The following is a 20,415-nucleotide window of genomic DNA, read 5'->3' on the forward strand; positions in this document are numbered from 1 at the left end:
AATTTTGACTGATGACTTAGTTATTAATTTTAGTTTTCTAGAAATTTTGAAAACGTAAAGCAAATAAAAAGAAAATGTTATCCAATTCACATTTAATAAAAAGATATTGAATAGAGTTGTAGCCAAATTTTGTAAAAAATATATAAGAGGGAGGATTGATTTTTTTTTTTTTTTTAATCCCCTCTCCCTAGCCCCTTAGTCCTTAGATGGAATGCTTTTATTTCCATGTCTAGATAAGTTTTCAACCAACCCACCAACCAAATAAATCCACGTCTAGAATAAAAGTTTAACTTATTTGTATTATATTTAGATAATATATTTGTATTTGGATAATAGATATTTGTATTAGATTTTTGGATAACATATTTGTATTAGAAATCAAAGTTTAACTTATTTTCTTTTGTCAAAAAAAAAAAAAACTTATTTTCTTTCTCAAAAAAAAAGTTTAACTTTTTTTTTTTTTTTTTTGAGAAGCTTATGGAAACTTATTTTAGTTGATCTCTATTTATTAAGAAGATTCAGAAAATTAGTTAGGACTTATATTCAAAAAAATATATATTAGTTATGACTTCAAAAAATATCAAAAATACCCCTAATATAATTAGATAATCAATATTCTTAAAAAAATTAAAAAATGGGTTAAAATTGTAATTCAACAAAATTCAAAAAAAAAACTAACAGAGAAACTTTTTTCCTTAAAAAATTTAGTATACTCTCTATTTAAATATATTTCGTTCATGTTTGATATATTTTTTTTCCTAAGAACTAGCAAACACTAAATCAGCTGTTTATTTTATTTCAAATCTTAAATTTTAGTTTCTTAAAAAATATTCTATATAATCTCACTAACAATAGATAAATTTAAATTGAAAAATTACATTAAACTCAAAATAATAATAAAAAGAGCCTCATCGCACATGGAGGGCACGGTATAACTTCACTAACAATAGAGCACGTGCAAAGCGTGTATGATGAGACTAGTTTATATTAATATTTTGACACTTAATTTTGATAAAATTAGAATATTAAACTCAACTATTTAAATTATAAGTTTGTATTGAATCAAATATTAAAAAAACAAAAAAAAAGCTTGTATTGAATAATAGAATTAAACAATAGAATTTTTATTTTATTTTGCCGGATAAAATTAGCCGACTTAATCCCATGTATACTAGTTCGGTTGAGATATACTTCTACTCGGTCTCGGATTTCCTCAAGAGTTTGGCGGTGTAAGAAAAGTATAAAACCATAGCCAAGGAATGCTTGGACAGCACAGTTAGCCTAAATTCACAGACCCTTTTTTGAAAAACAGTCTATTTTAACCAAAATCACTCCAAGAAAGAAAGAGCCTTCGCATTGAAAAGAAAGGAAATTTGGAATCAACAACGAGTGAAGGTCCAACTCCAAGACTCTTCAACATGAACAATCCAATAAAGGGTAAGCTCAAAACTTTGTATATATATGTTTTTTTTTTTTTGTGTGTTTTTGCTTTCAGAAAACAATGTTGTTTTTGAGAAACAGAAACATTGTTTTTCTCGAAAACCCACATTCATGAATGAAATTCTTGTGCTTTTGAGTTTGTTTTTGGTTTTTAGTATCTGGGTATTGGTGTCTGACCCTTGTTTCATTGATTTGTGCTCTTTGCAAACAGCAAATATTGCAGAACTTCTAAGGCATCAACAGAGAGCCAACTCTTACTTTTCTTCATCAGAAGCAGTAGCATGCATAAATCTCAATGGAAATAGGAAAGAATCATTATCAGATCCAACCACATGGAAGGCTCGGACTCCAGCTATGCCACCTCAGTCAACCCAAAAGTTTTTTGCTCGGCATTGCAGGTCTATCTGGTCTATGCTCATTGTTGGCAATCTTGCTCTTTCAGGTCCCATTCTCTCTCTTTATTCCTAGTCAGCTTTGTAATATCATTATTTATATCTTTTCTTGCTTTTTGTTAGAAGGGGTGGTTTATTAGATACCAAAAAAATTATCCCATGTGTGAATTTGAATTTTAGGACAACTTAAGTACAATGCCTTATATATGGTACTTTAGAAAGTTCCTTAATTAAATTCAATAATATGATTGCATTGGCCAATAAGTCACACAGTTAAATTTAATTGTAAAAGGTAACAATGTTCACAGTGGATTAGTGAATGCAATATTGAAGAAACCGTAGTAAAAAAAAAAAAAAAAATTTGCAGATCTTAATTTGAAAAAACACCTTGAAATAGGCGCCTCCAAATATAGGGTTTAAAATGTAATTTGCTGAGATAGATATATGAATGCGGCTATGTATTTGTATACAAGTGGAAACCTTCTCATGTTTTATATATGTGTTTTGAGAGTGTGTATGTGTGTGATAATATAGGTTGGTGAATGTAGTTTCTAGATGGCTTTTGCAGTGACATACTTATATATCAACTCTTCAATATAGACTTCCTAACAGAACAAGAAATAAGGTGGGGTGGGTTGGGGTGGGGTGAGGCTTCCTCTGGTTCTTTTTGGTTTAAGTATATTAAGGTCTTATTCATTTGGCTTCTCCAGGTTTATAAGTGTGGTCAAAACTAATATAAATTGTTTGATACGTATTGGAGACAATGTAATTTTATAACTCTTGGATGCAAAGTCTTGAGGATTGGCCTAACCTTGTCATCTCTCAATCAGTGTCTTATTCAATCAGTGTTAACTGTACATCAATTGAAGGGTTTTTCTGTTCCTTTTTACGTTTAGAGAAGTGAAACTAGAGCAGTGTTGATAGAGGGAGAGATATTCCTTCAAAATTTCCTGCAATTTCAAGGTTTTCATTGTCCCTTTTTTGATTTAGAGGAATAAAACCAGGGAACTATGGAGAGAGAGAGAGAGAGAGAGAGAGAGGTTCCAAACTAATGAACCTGGATGACTTGTAATAAATCTTGCAATAAACTACTTATCAAAAATAAATAAATCTTGCAATAAACTATAATAATTGGAAAACTTTCAATCTATAGCAATTGGGGTTCCAAACTAATGAAACTGGATGAGTTGAAATAATTCTCTTCTTCTTTACGTTGACTCCTCTAAGAGAATGTGAAATAAATAGAGTATAAAAGGATTTTGAAAGGAAAAATTAAGTAAGATAATCTAAAAACTTGATAAAACAAATTTACATATATTGTTGTCAGCAAGACAAATGAATTCCATTTCATAATTAATTGCATCTTTGCAGGTTAAAGAAAAATTAAGGAATGAGTTTGCTTAGTAAAAGGATTTTTAGCTTGTCCTTATCACATTTTTTTCTCCTTTAGGAATTCGTTTATGCTGCTAACAATGCATTATGGCTGATATAACTTCAAAGGATTCTTTTGAAGCTTTTGCATGTCTATGTATAAATTGGAAGTGAACTTCTTATTATTCCTAAAATTAAAGCTAAAGCCTTCTCTTTGATTTAAATGCACAAGTTCACATGCTTTTCTCCATGCTCTTCTTCATCCAAAAATTATTAATTTTTTTGATGTCTCTAGTTCTGTTGTTCATTCTAATATAATGGGGGTCTGGGGTACCATTGAAAAAGATGTGTTTTGGGGGTGTGAGAAGGCACCCCATTATGGTATAGGGTATAGCCAACTATTTCTGTTTGCATTCCCCCTCCCCCTCCCCTACCAAAGGGGGATAGAATAGCTGAAATAAGAATGAAAGATAGCAAAGGAAGAATATCAAAAGGCTTGCTGAATTCATTCATTGCTGTTAACTTCCATATGTAGTTTGTTGAACCTACTTCACCTTTATATCAAACTTGCTGTGTATTGGAACCTCTGCTTTACTATACAACAGACTAGGGATGCATATTGTTGATCTATATTTAGTGCTGCCTTTTCTGCGGGCCAAATAAAGCACCATATGCTGAACTAAACAGGTTGTGTTGAGGATACATTAAATGGGCTCTGAAAAAGTTGCAATGTATCCCTGTAAGACATAATTAGACTTGTGAATATATAGGATTTGTGCCCTTGCATGCCTACTATTGGACATGTTCCAAACTGGCATGTCTAACGTAGCTAAAGAGGAATGTATCTTCATTTTCTGTGAGGTTGCTCTAATACTTCTTGTATTTTCTCTGTTGCAATAATCTACTAATATGAGTGATTACCCCTATAGACTTGCAAACTACGTGTTAGCCATGTCCTGTGGATAAAAATAAATTGAAACTAGGCAAATTGGAAACCTTGAAGCCCAATTTTACTCCCAATCTTCCCACCCTAGGATGCTTGCCATGATATTATCATTTGCAACTTTACATTTTTGTTATTCTCCTTTTGGATAGTTCTTCCTCACTTACCTGCACGCTGTTTGAATTTTCCACAATGGGTGTATTCATATCACCTTGATATTGATGCTGTTGGTTGTAATGATGTTGTTATCATGCGTGTTTGCTGTGTATTGAAGCAAGTTGAATTATTGAACGTGTAGTTAGTCCACTTTCTATAAAGCAACATTCCTGATGAAGGATGCACATTCCTTCATTTTGGAGTATTGTGGACTTTGCTGTTGATTAAATTTCTTCTTGTTTTGTTTAAGTAATATCAACAGGAATAACTAGAAAAATTCTTCACGGCATTAAAAATGCGCTATGGTTGCATAATAGAGTAATGTTTACAGCCAATGGTCAAGTAACAAACGTATATGTCCATCCCTCTAATTGGCGACAAACCATATCATGATTCTTTTCTCTTTAGCATAATTGGTATAGATTATTGTGATAGTGGGAAAAAGGACAAACTTAATCATTACACAAGGTGGGCGAAACATGACACGCAGATTGCAATTCTTGCGTAATCATTTACTAGCCACCTAAAGCTCTACTACTTGAGATGTTTAAAATCATATACGAGTAATCTTTGGCTTTATCCGTGTCTATGATGAGCAATATGCGGAAAAGACAAAGTTTGTATCAATTCCTTTTTCTGTGCATTGTATCTTGCATATGAAGTTACGTACTGTAACATCAAGTAGGATGTAGTTCTACTATAAAAAAAACAATCATTACACAAGGTGGGCAGAATGCAATTCTTGCATAATCATTTACTAGCCATCTAAATCTCTACTACTTGAGATGTTTAAAATCATATACGAGTAATTTTTGGCTTTATTTGTGTCTATGATGAGCAATACGTGGAAAAGACAAAGTTTGTATAAATTCCTTTTTTCTGTGCATAGTATCTTGAATATGGAGTTACATACTGTAACATCAAGTAGGATATAATTCTACTAAAAAAAAAAAAGGTAGGATGCAGTCACTCATGTGCCTCATTTATAGTATTGAGCAAATATTGATTGCTTAATATACTATGTCTAGGATCATCTTTAATATCTGTTTTGTGTTTCAGTGGGGTTTGAGATAGAACAACTGGAGTATAAAAGAAGACTTCAAGGACTGATTTTATTAGATTAACATGGAAGTATAGTGAGCAAATTCTGATAAAGGAAATATATGCCTAACATGTTATTATCATTTTTTTAAATAAGTGCTTAACATGTTATTAACATATGTTACCTGAGATGTGTACATATCTAGTTTCATGGTCAAAGTTGGCCCCTTCTTCTTTTTGGTAGTTTTATATATAAATTGTTAGTTTAATCTTACTGGAATAACTATATTAAAACCTATGATTTAGTTGCCTCCCAAAGTTTTCTCTAGAGATCTTAATGTGCTTCTGTGAATTTTTCAGCTTTCGTCTTTTTGACGGCAGAGAAGAAAGATGCAGAAAGAGGAAGAAGTAAGATGCACATTGATGCAACTCAAGTTTCAACTATAGCTGCAATTCCAGAGCTGTTCGGAACTTTCTAGTGGATATTGGAAAAGAAAAGGAGGGTCAAACCAAAAGACCTGAAGGAAAGAAGTGCATTATGAAGAGAAAGCTATTCTCAAACGATTTATTTGAGCAAATTTTGTCCCAAGAGTTATTCAACACTTGTTCTCAAATTTAGAGACTAATACAAACGATGTTTTATTTTCAATCTTAACCGGCATGAAGTAGTTTATTATGTTGAATGTTGATGCATTTTCCAATTGTCTGTCTAGAATGATGGCTGCAAAAAGTTCATCTAATTCGGTCAGAGTTCTTTAGATCATGGAGGATAATTTTAGCCAGTAAAAGATAGAATAGTTACTTTCTTTGCTCTGCTAAAAGGTAATAATCTACTGTTTTCTGATAAAAGAGCTGAAAATCTGCAGACAGAAAATGATAACAACTAAGAATCATTTATAAGTTCTCTTGCTTCATTATATTTCTGAATGTGCGTTTGAAATTAGTTTTTCTTACTTTCTTTCTTATTTACTTATTTGTTGAAAGTGAGCAAAAGTACACTTCTCTACACGTATGTAAATAAACACTCAAAAAAATGCTAAACCAAACGCCCATTCGACTTATGTCAAATGGCCAATCCTCTCCCCATAAAACATGGTACTATTTCCAGAATTTCAATTATTCCACATATACTTCATGAAACATACCAAGTAGAAAATATGACCTATGTTAAGAACACAGGAAGTTTCTTGATTACCTTATGAGTTCTTGTGTTATTTGTTTATGTATCTTCTTATGTCTTTCTGGTTATGAAATTTAGGAAGGTGTAATGTGAACTATGAAACTTGTAATCTATATCTGCTCCTCTGTGGTTCATATCGTTTTCTTTGCAACAGAAAGTTTTAATTTCATTTCATTTCTTTTCATGCCCTATTCTATTCAAGTACTAAGTGTGTGCAATGCATACACCTTATTTTTTCTAATGGGGGGAAAATGTGTGTGCATACAGTCCAACTATACCTCGTGGCCTTTCACATGGGCCTAATGTGAGAGCATGCACAATTTCCAAAAAGGATGTGGACAGTGGACACCCCAAATTTGTATGTACTGATAGAGTTTCCAGAACATGCAATCTTCCAACACCAAACCAACTACAACTACCGAGTAGGTTATTTTTCCAACCTCACATTAAGCTTTTCCTCAAGCTAAATTACCCACAAGTTACTAAACAAATAAAGAACATAAGGTTCCGACCTTTCAAAAAAATATTTAAATAAGATAAGGTTAAAACCACTCCAAATAGTTACAAACCGATATGATAATTAATATAATTGGTTTCACTTTAACAATTAATAAATAAATATTTTAATTATTTTTCGAAAAATTATTAAGAACTTTCAAAACATGATGATGTAATACTTCATATTCATAATGTACTATACCATAAATTTAATTAATAAGGTACACCATAAATGTAAGAAGAGAAGGCACCACGCTAGCTAGCATACTCTAGAAGTACCTAATAATTGCTCTTACTTTTCAATAATTAGTGATATAAAAGTTTGTAAGATTTATATAGTAAAGTTTGTAATATCTCCTAATATTATTTATATAAATATTTTCAAAATATTCTGCAAGATTCTTAGAGATATAGTGGGATCAATAAAAACAATAGGGCAAGAGAGCCCAACAAAATGCAATGATGATATGTGATTAAAGTTCAAATTCTTAAGTAAGATACTTAATCATAAGTTAGGTAGTTGAACAAAGAGATAAAGCAAAGTTGAGGAATGGAGCTTAGCAATTAAAAACTTATAGGCAATCAATAAATGGGCCATTTTGAGAATTGAATATTGCAGTCAAAGAGAGATCTAGAAAGCTCATAAAATAAGTCAATTAAGCCATCCCCAAAGACAGATGGGCTCGATTCTTATTCATGGCTTTTCTTCACAATTGGGCACCGACCTTTGTGCATACAATTTGAATACACAATATTTTCAAATAACCATTAACTTTCATCAAGAGAGTTTCATATAATTAAGAGTATTTTTGGGTAAAGAGAAGGGGGTACATGTGGCCTCTTAGGTATAAAATGGGAAAGAATGTGACATGAGAGGTTGGGAATGAATGTGACATGAGAGGTTAGCTTGTGTGTGGAAGAGAGAGAGAGAGAGAGCAAAAGTTTTGAGGCTTGGGGATGATGATGAAGGAATGTGGTTGGATTTATTGAATCTCACATGAATGCACGAGGCCGCCCAGCTGCCACTGCCAAAGGGGGACTCCACAACAACAATCATGGACTAGTGGGGTGGGGACTTTCTCTCCATTTGTATATATATATTTCCATAGACTGCATAAACTTATCACAATATCCATGGAAGAATTTTATGAATATTTTGCTCTCCACCTTTTACCTTTAGTACAAATCTTAAAATAATTTGACCCGTGCTACCCAAAATAAAACCTTTACAAAAATGGATTATTAAAGGTCATATACAAGGTGTCATTTCTAGGTTGCTTGTGTAAGAAATTGAATACTGTGGAAAAAACTAAAGATTACTGTTAACCCAACTCTTAGGTCACAAGTTAAAAGTCAATAAATGCTCAATTATGAATTGTATTGTATAATTTTTTTTTAAAAAAAATACACTTATTATAATTTATTGGTTTACACGTACAAATTTATTGGGGCTATATGTGTGTGTGTGTTTTTTTTTTTTTTTTTTTTTGAATATATGTGTATACACAGTATAGTTTCACCTTTTTTTTTTTGAAAAATAAAAAATATATATATTATTTAATAAAGCATTGTATATACCTTATACATTGCCCTTAAGACATTCATTAACAAAAATTATTAATAGTATACATATATGTCCCGTCACGATTGTTCATCAATTGCATTGAAGAGTAAATCGAACTTTAGAGAATTCTTCTAGTCTATGACCAACGCTTTTGGAAAACTAGGCCTTCCATGGAATACATGCTTTTGTTTTATAAAAAAAAAGTTCTATGACCCTTCATATTTAAGGACGGTTTCATTTTATACTCATTTTTCACAACACAACCTTTCACAGCTACAATCCAAATAGGTTTAATAATTAATTATCTCTATTTATTATCACCCATTAAATAAAATCAATATAGTAGAGAATGTTAAAAAAAAAAAAAAAAAAAAAAAACCAGCTAAGCAAGTTTTTAAACCCAGGTAAATCCAGCACCAAGATAAAAGCCTCTACTTACGTTGAAAAACAACTCAAATAAAAAATTCTTGCTATCCTTTCCCCAATACAAATATTCCCTGTCGCTGTGTTAGACATTAACTTAGCTCCAAAGTCCAAATATCATTCTCTCTCTCTTTCTCTTCCCCACGCGTGCGTGTACGCATGCACAAAAATGTTTAGAATTAGCTGTGGTGGTCACCATGATTGAGAGCATATTTAAGCCAAACCATAGAGAGAGATATAGAGAGAGAGTGTGTGTGTGTGCATGCAGGTAAAAATTATTGCATAATGGACAATATGTGGGTTTTGTTAGTGACAACAATTTTCTTGTCTACCATAATTCTCTACAAAAACAGGTTTAGACTCAGATCAAAACACAGAAGTCCGCTTCCTTTAGGCACTCTTGGATTGCCTTTTATTGGGGAAACCATTGAGTTTGTATCTTGTGCTTACTCTGACCGTCCTGAGAGCTTCATGGACAAACGTCGCAGCATGTAAGTATATATATGATTATTAGTACTAATAAGCAATACCCAGATCATATTTTTCTATCGCACTGTGTATATATTCTTATTAACATTCAGCTAATCAATATACATGCTTTAGTAAAACTACCATGTGTATGTTTTGTTATATATACTTTGTTACTCTTCCCTGTCACTAAAAAAACATGTATTGGTTCTTTTACTGATATGTTTTGCTTTGGCTTGAAAATTAAATGGTGAAGATATCAAGACGTGTATAACAAATATTTTTGTGGTTTTGTAGGTATGGCAAGGTGTTCAAGTCACACATATTTGGAAGCCCCACAATTGTTTCAACTGATGCAGAAGTGAGTAAATTTATTCTTCAAAGTGATGCAAAGGCTTTTGTGCCATCTTACCCCAAATCTCTCACAGAGTTGATGGGGAAGTCTTCTATTTTGGTCATCAATGGGAGCTTACAAAAGAGAATCCATGGACTCATAGGGGCCTTCTTCAAGTCCCCACATCTCAAGGCTCAAATCACTAGGGACATGCATAAGTATGTTCAAGAATCAATGGCAAATTGGAAAGATGACCATCCCATATATATGCAAGATGAAACTAAAAATGTTAGCTCTCTCTCTCTCTCTCTCTCTCTCTCATTTATGAGGTCTAGGGATTAAGTTCTTATCTTTTAAGTTTGAATCTATCTTCTGCTTCCTCTAAGTTTAAAGAGTCTCCTTGGAAAGAGTTCTAGTAAATACTATAGATACAACAAAATATGCCATTTCTTGCTCTTAAATCTATATGTGACTTCTTTCACTGTGTTTAAGATGTTTTATGAGAAAGTAAGAGCCCCAATAGGCACATAATTGACTTACACACACACTCTCTCTCTTGTGAAAGGAATCGTTCATGTTTGAGTAATCTCTCTGGCTTCTACTTAAGTTTGAAGATGATTTGGCTATAAAGTAAAACCCAGTTGTCTGTGGGGTTCATAATAATTTTGCATGAATCATATTGTCTGGAAAATTAGATTCATAATTATTATGTTATCTAGTACTTTATAAAAGTAACTAAGATCTACCCCTTTTTGTCTCCAGATTGCCTTTCAAGTGCTAGTTAAGGCATTGATTAGTTTGGATCCCGGTGAAGAAATGGAGTTTCTTAAGAAACAGTTCCAAGAATTTATCTCTGGCCTCATGTCTTTACCCATAAACATACCCGGGACCAGACTCTACAGATCACTACAGGCAAGTCATTAGTTTATTTTTAAAGTAATGATAGAGACGCAATAATTTTTTTAATAATTTTTTTACAATTGTTGACATAATTTGTTATGATTAATTAGAGAAACATTGTTTCTATTTAAATCTACTACTAACATCATTTTTATTAAACACAAAAAATAATAATACAACAACAGTGAAAAAAAAGTTGTGCATGACTCAGTGCGAGTGTATATGTAGATATATATATATATATATATATTTTTTTTTTCTTTCCTAATAATGATGATTGCTTGGATTTTAATTTCAGGCAAAGAAGAAAATGGTTAAGTTAGTACAAAATGTAATCCTAGCCAGAAAACATAGTGGCTTCTCCAATGTTCCAAAAGATGTGGTAGATGTTTTACTCAATGATTCAAGTGAGCAATTAACAGAGGATTTAATAGCAGATAATATGATTGACATGATGATACCCGGAGAGGATTCAGTGCCAGTTCTTATGACTCTTGCAATAAAATACCTCTCAGATTGCCCCACTGCTCTACAACAATTAACGGTATGAATATTTTGTGTTTTTAATGGAGTTGTAACCAAAACCATACATGTTACAATCACGGCTTACATAATAGTGTCAAGATCATTATCATCTTAGCTTGATCTCAACCTAGTCCTACTCGTATAATTGGTGTCACCTCAGTTGATATACATGCATCCTATTTGGCTAGCAGGTCCAATTTTCTTAGACTAACTTTTTTGTAAGTTTGTGACATGCAATTCCAATTTTTTGACTACTTTTAGTCATGTCTAGGAGTGTTTCCTTTCCCACTAATTTTGTCAAAGATCTACTAGTAGAATTGATACTCAGAGAATTTCTAGCTACTAGGGTTTGTCCACACTTTATTAGTTGTAATGTTAATTTCCACAAAAAAATAGTCTCCAATCACTAATTGGAAAATAGTTTCTCATTTTTTTGAGGGGAAGTATAGAGATTTTATTCAACTCTAGACCATTTAATTTGGTTGGAACAATTATGATAGGGTTAATAGATGACATATTGCACGTGTGATGGCATACCACAGACATCATGTAATTGTAGGAGTCATTACTTATTAGTACCATTGTTTTATACTATTCATCAAAAAAGTACCATTATTGTTTTATATATAATTTATTTTTGTATCCAAAATCTTGATAAAACTCAGGAGGAAAACTTGAAGCTGAAAGAACTCAAAGCTCAGCTTGGACAACCTTTGTATTGGAGTGATTACTTATCATTGTCATTTACACAAAGTGTAAGTTATATTAAACTGGATAAAGACACAAGAAAAATTAACACAAGCCATTAATTATGAAATAAATAATGTGTGCTTCTTTTTATCTAAAGGTAATTACAGAAACTCTAAGGATGGGAAACATTATAATTGGAGTGATGCGTAAAGCCATGAAGGACATAGAGATAAAAGGGTATTTGATACCAAAGGGATGGTGTGTTTTTGCATATTTTAGATCGGTTCATCTTGATGCGAATCACTATGACTGGCCCTACAAGTTCAATCCATGGAGGTGGCAAGTAAGTAGAACCCATCTTTTTGGTGTGACTTTTAGCTTCCTATGTCATTTGTAATTCTCTCTTTAGCTTAGTAAACAATAAGTCTATAGATACAACTTTTCTCACAATTTTTTTTTTCCGTAACGATTGAGGTGACACGTTATTAATGAAAGACAATAAAAAAATGTTTGTAGTAAATCCATATGAAAATTATTAACTTGTCAACTCAACAGCTACAAAATATATTACAAAATAGTTTGTGTATATAACATTCCTAGCTAATTATTGTATTAGTAACAAATAATGGTTTGTGCCTTTGGGGTCCCTCACAGGACAAAGACATGAGCAGTAGTAACTTCACTCCTTTTGGAGGAGGACAAAGGCTATGTCCCGGGCTGGATTTAGCCAGGCTGGAAGCTTCTATCTTCCTACACCATTTTGTTACTCAATTCAGGTAATGAGAATCACTCATATGATCTCTCTCTCTCTTTTGTTTATCACTTTTACCAATAGTTTAAAGGCATGCAAATTGAAATATAGCTAGCTCCATTTTCTTTGTTTTCAATCAATTATTAGTGAACTTTTTATCATTACACACGTGTGATCAAGTAACATACATGATGAAAAAGCTAATGACTAATAATGCATGGTCCCAATTCAAGCTTTCCACAGCTAACACGTAGCTAATTAAACTCAGCCGTGTACTACATAGAAACTTAAAAGAAAGTGACATCTATTTCAGTATAAAGTTCTTCGATTCTTGAAGCTGAAAATAATCTTTATGCTTTATGGGAGAAATTAACGGAAGTCTTTTCTGTAGGTTGTCATGCAAAAACACTAACATTTCTTCTATACACTTTTTTGCATAGGAGAAAAGACGTAAACATAGCAAAAAACATCAAACATTCTGTCATTGTTGGCTCTCTAGGTTTGTAGTTCAGGCATCATTTTCATACTTTATTCACAAATTATCCTTTGGATAATCCATGTTAGACCAGTTAAAAATTTAAGATTAGATTCCACAGATATTTCCAAGTGGGGCAGAATAAAACCATGTCCGTTTGTGTTGCTTTTTCTTTTATCTTAGAGGACAAGATCATAAGGAAAGAAAGCAAACTTGTAGCAATTTTTGGCTCTCAAGAGATGCTGTATCTTGTATTTTTTTTAGAATTTCAACATGGCCAAATATGAACAATTCTTAGACGCTCCCGAAATATGGTAAAATAGTATTTCCTTATCTCATATTTACGATTTCACCATGAATTTAATGAATAGGCCGTACCATAAATATAAGAAGAAAGAACAACATTATTCATATTCGAAAAATATCTAAAAATTACTTGCTAAACATTTGTAGGTACCACACAGCCAAACCAATTACTATATTTCAGAATTGTGATGAAAAAAAATGATGCTATCCCTTAACCAAACTCAAATGTTTAGGAGTACTAGCACAAATGTGACTTACCAATTGTTTAATTTTGGACCATTGAATTCGAGGATTACCTCTTTCTCAAGCTATTGGCATATCTAAAAAGTTTTTTTTGACTAGTCAAATGCATCGAAAACATCATTCTCGAATAGCTCATATTTTATGTCTTCATCTAGCGGTGATAATTTGGCCACAAAGTGGCCGATAAACCTCGTAGCAGGCACCAAACAATAATTATATAGCTTATGCAGTGGTGCTGTGGTCAATACAGATTTTCTTTTTCTTTATTTTTTTGGCTAATCATGGTCGATGTGACTTAGTATAACACAGAATATCCGGATTAATTAGTCAAAAACGCAAAGAACAAGGTTATATTGCTTTGCAAGGACATACCAAATCTCACCGGATAAATTAATCAAAAACTCGCAAATCAAGGTTGTATATGGTTTCATTTGGCTAAAAGCTTTGCTTTGCTAGCTAGGACATACCAAATCTGATATTGGTCGAATCCAAATTGACTAATGACTGCCTTTGTTTTAAACAAAGTATCGATTTTACATAACCAACGATTATTTAATACGCCATAGGGATTATATTGCTTCATTCAATTATAATGTCTTAATCATTAAATAATGCCATAGCCGATTTAAATTTATTAGGGTTAGACTGACAAAGAGTGTACTAGAGAATTAGGATTTGCTAGGGTGGCATTACGTATTATAGGGTAGTTGATGTTCTGTTTATCAAGGAAAAAAAGAAATGGAATGCAAACTTCTGATCTTATTATAATTCCTGATTTGACTATTCTTATATTTTGCAAGATTATACAACTTATTAAGATTATAAGTTATGAATAGAATAACATTATGTTTTGATGCACCTACTAACCCACCATTTTTATTATGCATTAATTACTATGTGAAAAAAAATGGTGTAGATTTATTGAATACATAATGTATACTAATTCAATATTTTTTAAGAATTTTGGATATTGTTTTTTTAATTTTTTATCTTTTCCATACAGCTGGAGAGCTGAGGAAGACACAATTGTTAACTTCCCCACTGTAAGAATGAAGAGGAGGATGCCAATTTGGGTCAAAAGGAGAGGGGCAAAGGAGAATTTAGTGATGCTATGATTACAATTAAAGTTATAATTTTGTCATAACTTATCCACGACTCAACACACGTGAATAAATTGTGGAAAAAAATTATAGCTTTAACTGCAGTGTAAGCATTTTTAGGAAAATATGAAGTAACTTTCATAGAATAATACAAACAAGCAACGCACACATGAAAAAGACAAAGCAATTAAAAGGAAAAGGACTGGGCAGTAGTGCACACGTGTGGGGGCATCACAATCAGCTGACACATTTGTCCTCTTCCATAATCATGATTGCATATATCGACGAAAGTAGTACAAAGTTTTGTAGGACCCAATCGATCACTGATTCTTTTCTTTAATTAATTAACCTGTTGTCTTTTTCAATTTTAGCAAGAGGGAGATACTTCACCATGCAATTTCTTCTGTTACCTTGAACTTGAATATGTATAAATTGAAATAAAACTTACCAAGGGACCAACTTTTGGCTTTTGTTTTTCTTTTGATTCCTGCATGGAGCTTTTGATAATATAAGGAATAGTGGGCATGGATAATGATTTGTGTTCATGGGTCCCAATAGCCGATTGCAATTTTTAGAACAACTAGTGGGGTACTCTAATTAAATTAGCAATACAAATCTTCGATTAGATGGTCCTTCTAAAAAGAAGTCTATGAATTTGTCGGTGAAACTTCATAAATGGGGCAAATAAATATAGAACCATTTATTGACTCATTGACCCTCCATTCTTTTTTCTTTTCCTTTTTTTTTTTTTTTTGAAGAACTTTGTTTGTAACAAAGTCCAAAATTAAATCATAAATATTGACCCTCCATTCTACTATTCTAGAACTACAATGGGTAGCTCATGTACATTCTACTTTCAAATCATTCAAAACAGAGAGTGAATGATGTTATATTTATGGGTGTAGGACTGTAAATAAATCGAGTTTTATATGAATGATTTGTACTTGATCTGGGTAAAAAAAACTTGTTTAGTTTTGTTTACTTGGCAAATGGGTTGAGCTCAAATCCAGGTTTAGACTTGACATTAAACAAGTCATGATCAAATGTAATAATATGTTTATGAACAAAGTTCAAATTCCTACTCCCTCTTTATAGTTTTTGACTTGGTTTATTTATAGCCCTTTTATGGTTTATCAATATAGCATAAAAGTTATAAGCGTATAATTATTAATCCAATTTAAAAGTTATTAGGCAATAAAAGTTTTTCTACTAATTGCAATTTTCACCTTGATATCTCATTGCTAATAATTAATCTTTGCGTTAATCATACTTCATCTCTAGTGTTTCTAACTTCTAGTCATTACTAAAAAGCATTTTGACCATTCAATTTCAAAAGATAAAATCATTTTGAATTGAAACTTTACTTGTCATAAAGAAAACTGTCAATTTCAACCAAGAAATGAAGCACAAAGTGGTTTAATACCTACTGCAATTTAAAACAACGAATATACGGTGGCAAATCTTTTTTTTTTTTTTTTTTGAAATTATACGGTGGCAAATCTATAATGTTAGCAATAGAGATCGCACATATTACTATTTGGTTGGTTAGTTTGAGTAATGTTATTTGAATATTTTTGATATACGTGCGGGTAAAAAAGTGTGTTGAAATGTGTGAAAGATTGTTTAAAATGTGAAAATGTTGGTTAGAATTAACCAACCAAACAGGCCTGAATTGCATATAAATCAACTCATTACTATTAGGGAAATGTCAACGAGTACCCTAAGGGCACTGGTTAATAATCCATATAAAGAAAGTTTTTATGGAAAAATAAAGTTTTTATGGAAAATGAAAAAAAAATAATAATATTTTGACAGCTTTTTTCATTTCCCATAAAAGTGAAAGTGGATTATTATGAGTGCCTTAAGGGCACTAGTTAGCAAAACCCTTACTATTATTGTTGTGATCATCACCAGCATTATTCATTACCCTCACCAATCTTTATGTTAAAAAAGTCATCATTAACCAATAACCATGGATCTCATGTCTTCTTGGTAATATTATCATCCTTATTAACATTAACATTAACATCCCTATAATAAACATTTGGCTCATCTTAGAGGCGACTTTAGGAATTTTTCTCAGAATGTTTCTTAAGAAGCATAAATTATACAATTTAATAAAAAGAGAAATTCATATATTAACAATAACAACAACAATATAAAATAAAATAAAATAAAAACACGTAAATACATAAAGTTTATCATTACCTTCTACGAGTTTTCATATTTCGAAATTATTGCATGATTGTCTCATTATTAATGCTACAAGCTACATCTCTTTCAATGTACACAACCAAGCAATCATTTATCCACTAAATGTATAACAAATTATGGAGCAAAATTTAATTTTATTGGCATAAAAAAAAATTTTGAAGGTGTTTCAAATTTTTTTTGAAGGGTAGACAAATAAAAATTTTAAATTATTATATATAAAAAATAAAAAATAAAAAAAAAAAAAAATTCAAGTCAGGGTGGTCCTGGGACCACCTTGGCCTTAAGGTGGCGCCGCCCCTGGCTCATCTTCCCAAAAGGACCATGTAAGTTACTTAAAAGGTATTTGCACTTAAAATGGAATCTGTCCCTTCATCTGAGAGATCTTTAATTAGAATCAATCTATTAGGGAGTTTAGTTTTAATTGAAATAGGAGAAGCTATCCCTATCGTGCATTATCATCATTTCATAATGAGTCCCATTAGCGAATGTCCCTAGGACATTTGCTAATGTACCATTTAAAGAAGTATTTCCTAAACCAATACTTATCCGTTAACTTTTTCCTTTTATAATATGTTAATTACATAGATATCAACATGCCCCTTTAGAGTAAAATAAAATGCAATTATTGGTGTTAAAAATAAATTAAATATATGTCTGATAGTGAGATATATTGGTTGTAGAATTCTTAGTTGTGGAAACACAGTTTGGCTTGACTACTCATTTCTTCAACCAATACAAGAGAGTCCAAGTCTTCGAGACCTCTCTCTATCATGGCTTCCACACTGATGATCTTGATTTTCACGAATCCTACCTAATTGCATTACTTTGTTGATAATATGTGCGTCTCTCACACTCTCACTGACTTACTTTTGGTCAGTATCGCGCACTTATAATAATTAATTAAATAGATTAATAGTCATTCAAAACAGGCTTAAAATTTGTCTATGGATTGGCTAAAGTTTTGCCAAAGTACCAAACTTTTTGTCTTAGATTTGTTTTCTTGGTTTACATCAAGAAAAGGAAAAGGAAAAGGAAAAAAAAAAGCTTCTTTTAATGGTGAAGTTTTGTCTACCAAAACATGATGTTTTTGGCGAATGAATCTATGAGATTAGGCACACAACAAGCACAACTTGTCTGCCTTAATTTCTGCTATTGTGGATTTGCTACATCAAAAGCAGCCTATTCTTCTTATTTCCTTTTTTTCAGAAATTATTTGACCAATCCATTGACGATTTTAGATCTTTGTCAAAATACAATATTTTATATATATATATATAGACACATACTATATATAAGAGGATTTCTTTCTTTTAACTGGACTTGTATGTAGTTCAAAAATATCCTCATTAATGAATGGTAACTTCATTTAGAAATAAAGTCACAAATGCCAAATAACAAATTTCATTTTGAATTCAAAAAGAGAATTCCTAAAATTTAGAATTTTTTCTCCTTCACTTTCAAAAAAGAAATTACTGTTACTGCTTATTTCTAAAGTTTATCATTTTTATTTGTTTGAAAAATTAAAAAAAATATATTTCAAAATTATAATATATGTAAATTATTAACCTCTACCTAAAAAAAAGTAGAAGAGTCTCTTAACATGCGCGTGAGTGCATGCTTAGAGGCTAGTGTGTGTTTTTGTGTGTGTATATATATATATATATATATATATATATATATATAACAAAGAATACCTGGTACAATTAATTACCCCATTCTCACTTACAAAATATTTTTACCACTTTAACTTTTTTTATTCAATAGTTGAGATTCAAAGTCGCTTTTTTAAACTCTCAATCTCAACCATTAAGAGTTTTCTCAAAAAAAAATCTCAACCATTGAGAGTTATTGCATTCGGCGCACTGCTAATCTCAATCCCAAAACTAAAAGTAAGAAACAAATGATAAGAAGAAATAAATATCTTTGCAAATAGTGTTAAGAGATGGGGGATTTAAATGTTAGGCATCTCCATTGAGCTTAACTACAAGACAGTTAGCCCTGTGAAATAAATATTTGGAAGCAACTCAAACACACCAATTCTCATAAGAACAAAATTTGACAACAAACTTGGTTGTAACTTATGATTACAACTCTACTTAATATCTTTTTATTAAATGTGAATTTTGATAAATCTATCATTGAATTACATTTTCTTCTTCTATCCTCCAAGCTTGCAAAATTTCTAGAAGATCAAAGATCAATACCTATCTCATCAATCAAATATTTAAATTTCAAGTTTTTTTAGTCTAAAATTATGCATACATAATAAGTTGATGGATCTAATAGTAAATAATATCCGATTGACACAAAATTTAACATGTGTGTTTAAAACATGAAATCCAATTATTAGATTTCAAATTACGTAGCATGTTTATTTTTTTAGTAGAAATTGGACAAAATCATAAATCATTTTCCTAAGTTTTTTTTTCCCCCTGAAAGGTAAATACACCTTCATTATGTAGATATTAAAAAAAATTAAAAGATTAAAGCATAATATACAACCTCTTTTCTTAAGTAAATTTGGATTTTGTTATTTAATGTTTGAAATTTTTTATTTTAGTCTGTATCGTTTAATATCATTTTTAATGGGTGTCCTTCTGTCAATCCCTATTAATGACACGGTTGTTCAATGTTAACTAAATTCAAAACGGCATAGTTTAAAAATAAATTTACATCATTTTAACCACACCAAGATTTCTTTTCATTTTTTGGCTTTTTTTGGGAAAAAAAAAATTATAAGTTATACTACCCTCCCTTAAGGCTTGACAAAATTACAATCTCCCAAATGCTTAGTAAAAATGACACTCTTCTAAGATTCATATTAATTTATACATGCTACAGGGCCTGTAGCATGTATAAATTAATATTAATCTTTTTTTTTTAATAAAATATTCCATTAGTAAAAGGTAAACTATTATATTTATACAAACCTCAAGGGAGGTTGGTGTAATTTACCCAAAAACTTTTGTTCTTTCCTTTTGAATTGTTTGTTTTTTTACTAGCTTTTTTCTATTTTTCTATTTCTCTCTTTGTTTGCCATCAGGCCCATCACCGATGTCGTCTATTCTTCTCCAACCACAATCTCCAATCCCATATCCAAATTAAACCCATAGCCACCTAGGTAAAGATTTTTTCTATATTAGTTTAGAAGAATCTCCTCTAACTCATTACTTGGTAATTTATAAAATTATTCACATGTATTATTTAAACAAGTTATATAACTTATTAAATAGGTTGTGTAACTAAAAATATACGTAGACAGTTTTATCAATCGTTATATAGTAGGTTAGAAGAATTTTTCTCCAATCTGATTTGAAAGTAAACTTTTTCCTTGCCATAATGAACCACCATTGGCAACTGCTATCAATTAACCCATCTCACACCCAATTTTTTACTTCATA

General features: G+C 31.3%; 2 protein-coding genes across 2 annotated transcripts; both read left to right on the top strand.

Moving 5' to 3' along the window:
- Positions 1-1,190: 1,190 nt before the first annotated feature.
- On the top strand, positions 1,191-6,156 carry LOC115992802. Its single transcript, XM_031117045.1, has 3 exons — positions 1,191-1,437; positions 1,652-1,882; positions 5,704-6,156. The coding sequence occupies exons 1-3, from the start codon at positions 1,419-1,421 to the stop codon at positions 5,820-5,822; spliced, it is 369 nt and encodes a 122-aa protein (XP_030972905.1). The 5' UTR covers positions 1,191-1,418; the 3' UTR covers positions 5,823-6,156.
- Positions 6,157-9,100: 2,944 nt separating this feature from the next.
- LOC115989007 (3-epi-6-deoxocathasterone 23-monooxygenase CYP90D1) lies at positions 9,101-15,452 on the top strand. Its single transcript, XM_031112649.1, has 8 exons — positions 9,101-9,499; positions 9,774-10,098; positions 10,573-10,722; positions 11,009-11,254; positions 11,901-11,990; positions 12,083-12,268; positions 12,580-12,701; positions 14,704-15,452. The coding sequence occupies exons 1-8, from the start codon at positions 9,294-9,296 to the stop codon at positions 14,813-14,815; spliced, it is 1,437 nt and encodes a 478-aa protein (XP_030968509.1). The 5' UTR covers positions 9,101-9,293; the 3' UTR covers positions 14,816-15,452.
- Positions 15,453-20,415: the final 4,963 nt, after the last annotated feature.

This window comes from Quercus lobata, chromosome 5, assembly GCF_001633185.2.
Source record: "Quercus lobata isolate SW786 chromosome 5, ValleyOak3.0 Primary Assembly, whole genome shotgun sequence".
Taxonomy (NCBI): domain Eukaryota; kingdom Viridiplantae; phylum Streptophyta; class Magnoliopsida; order Fagales; family Fagaceae; genus Quercus; species Quercus lobata.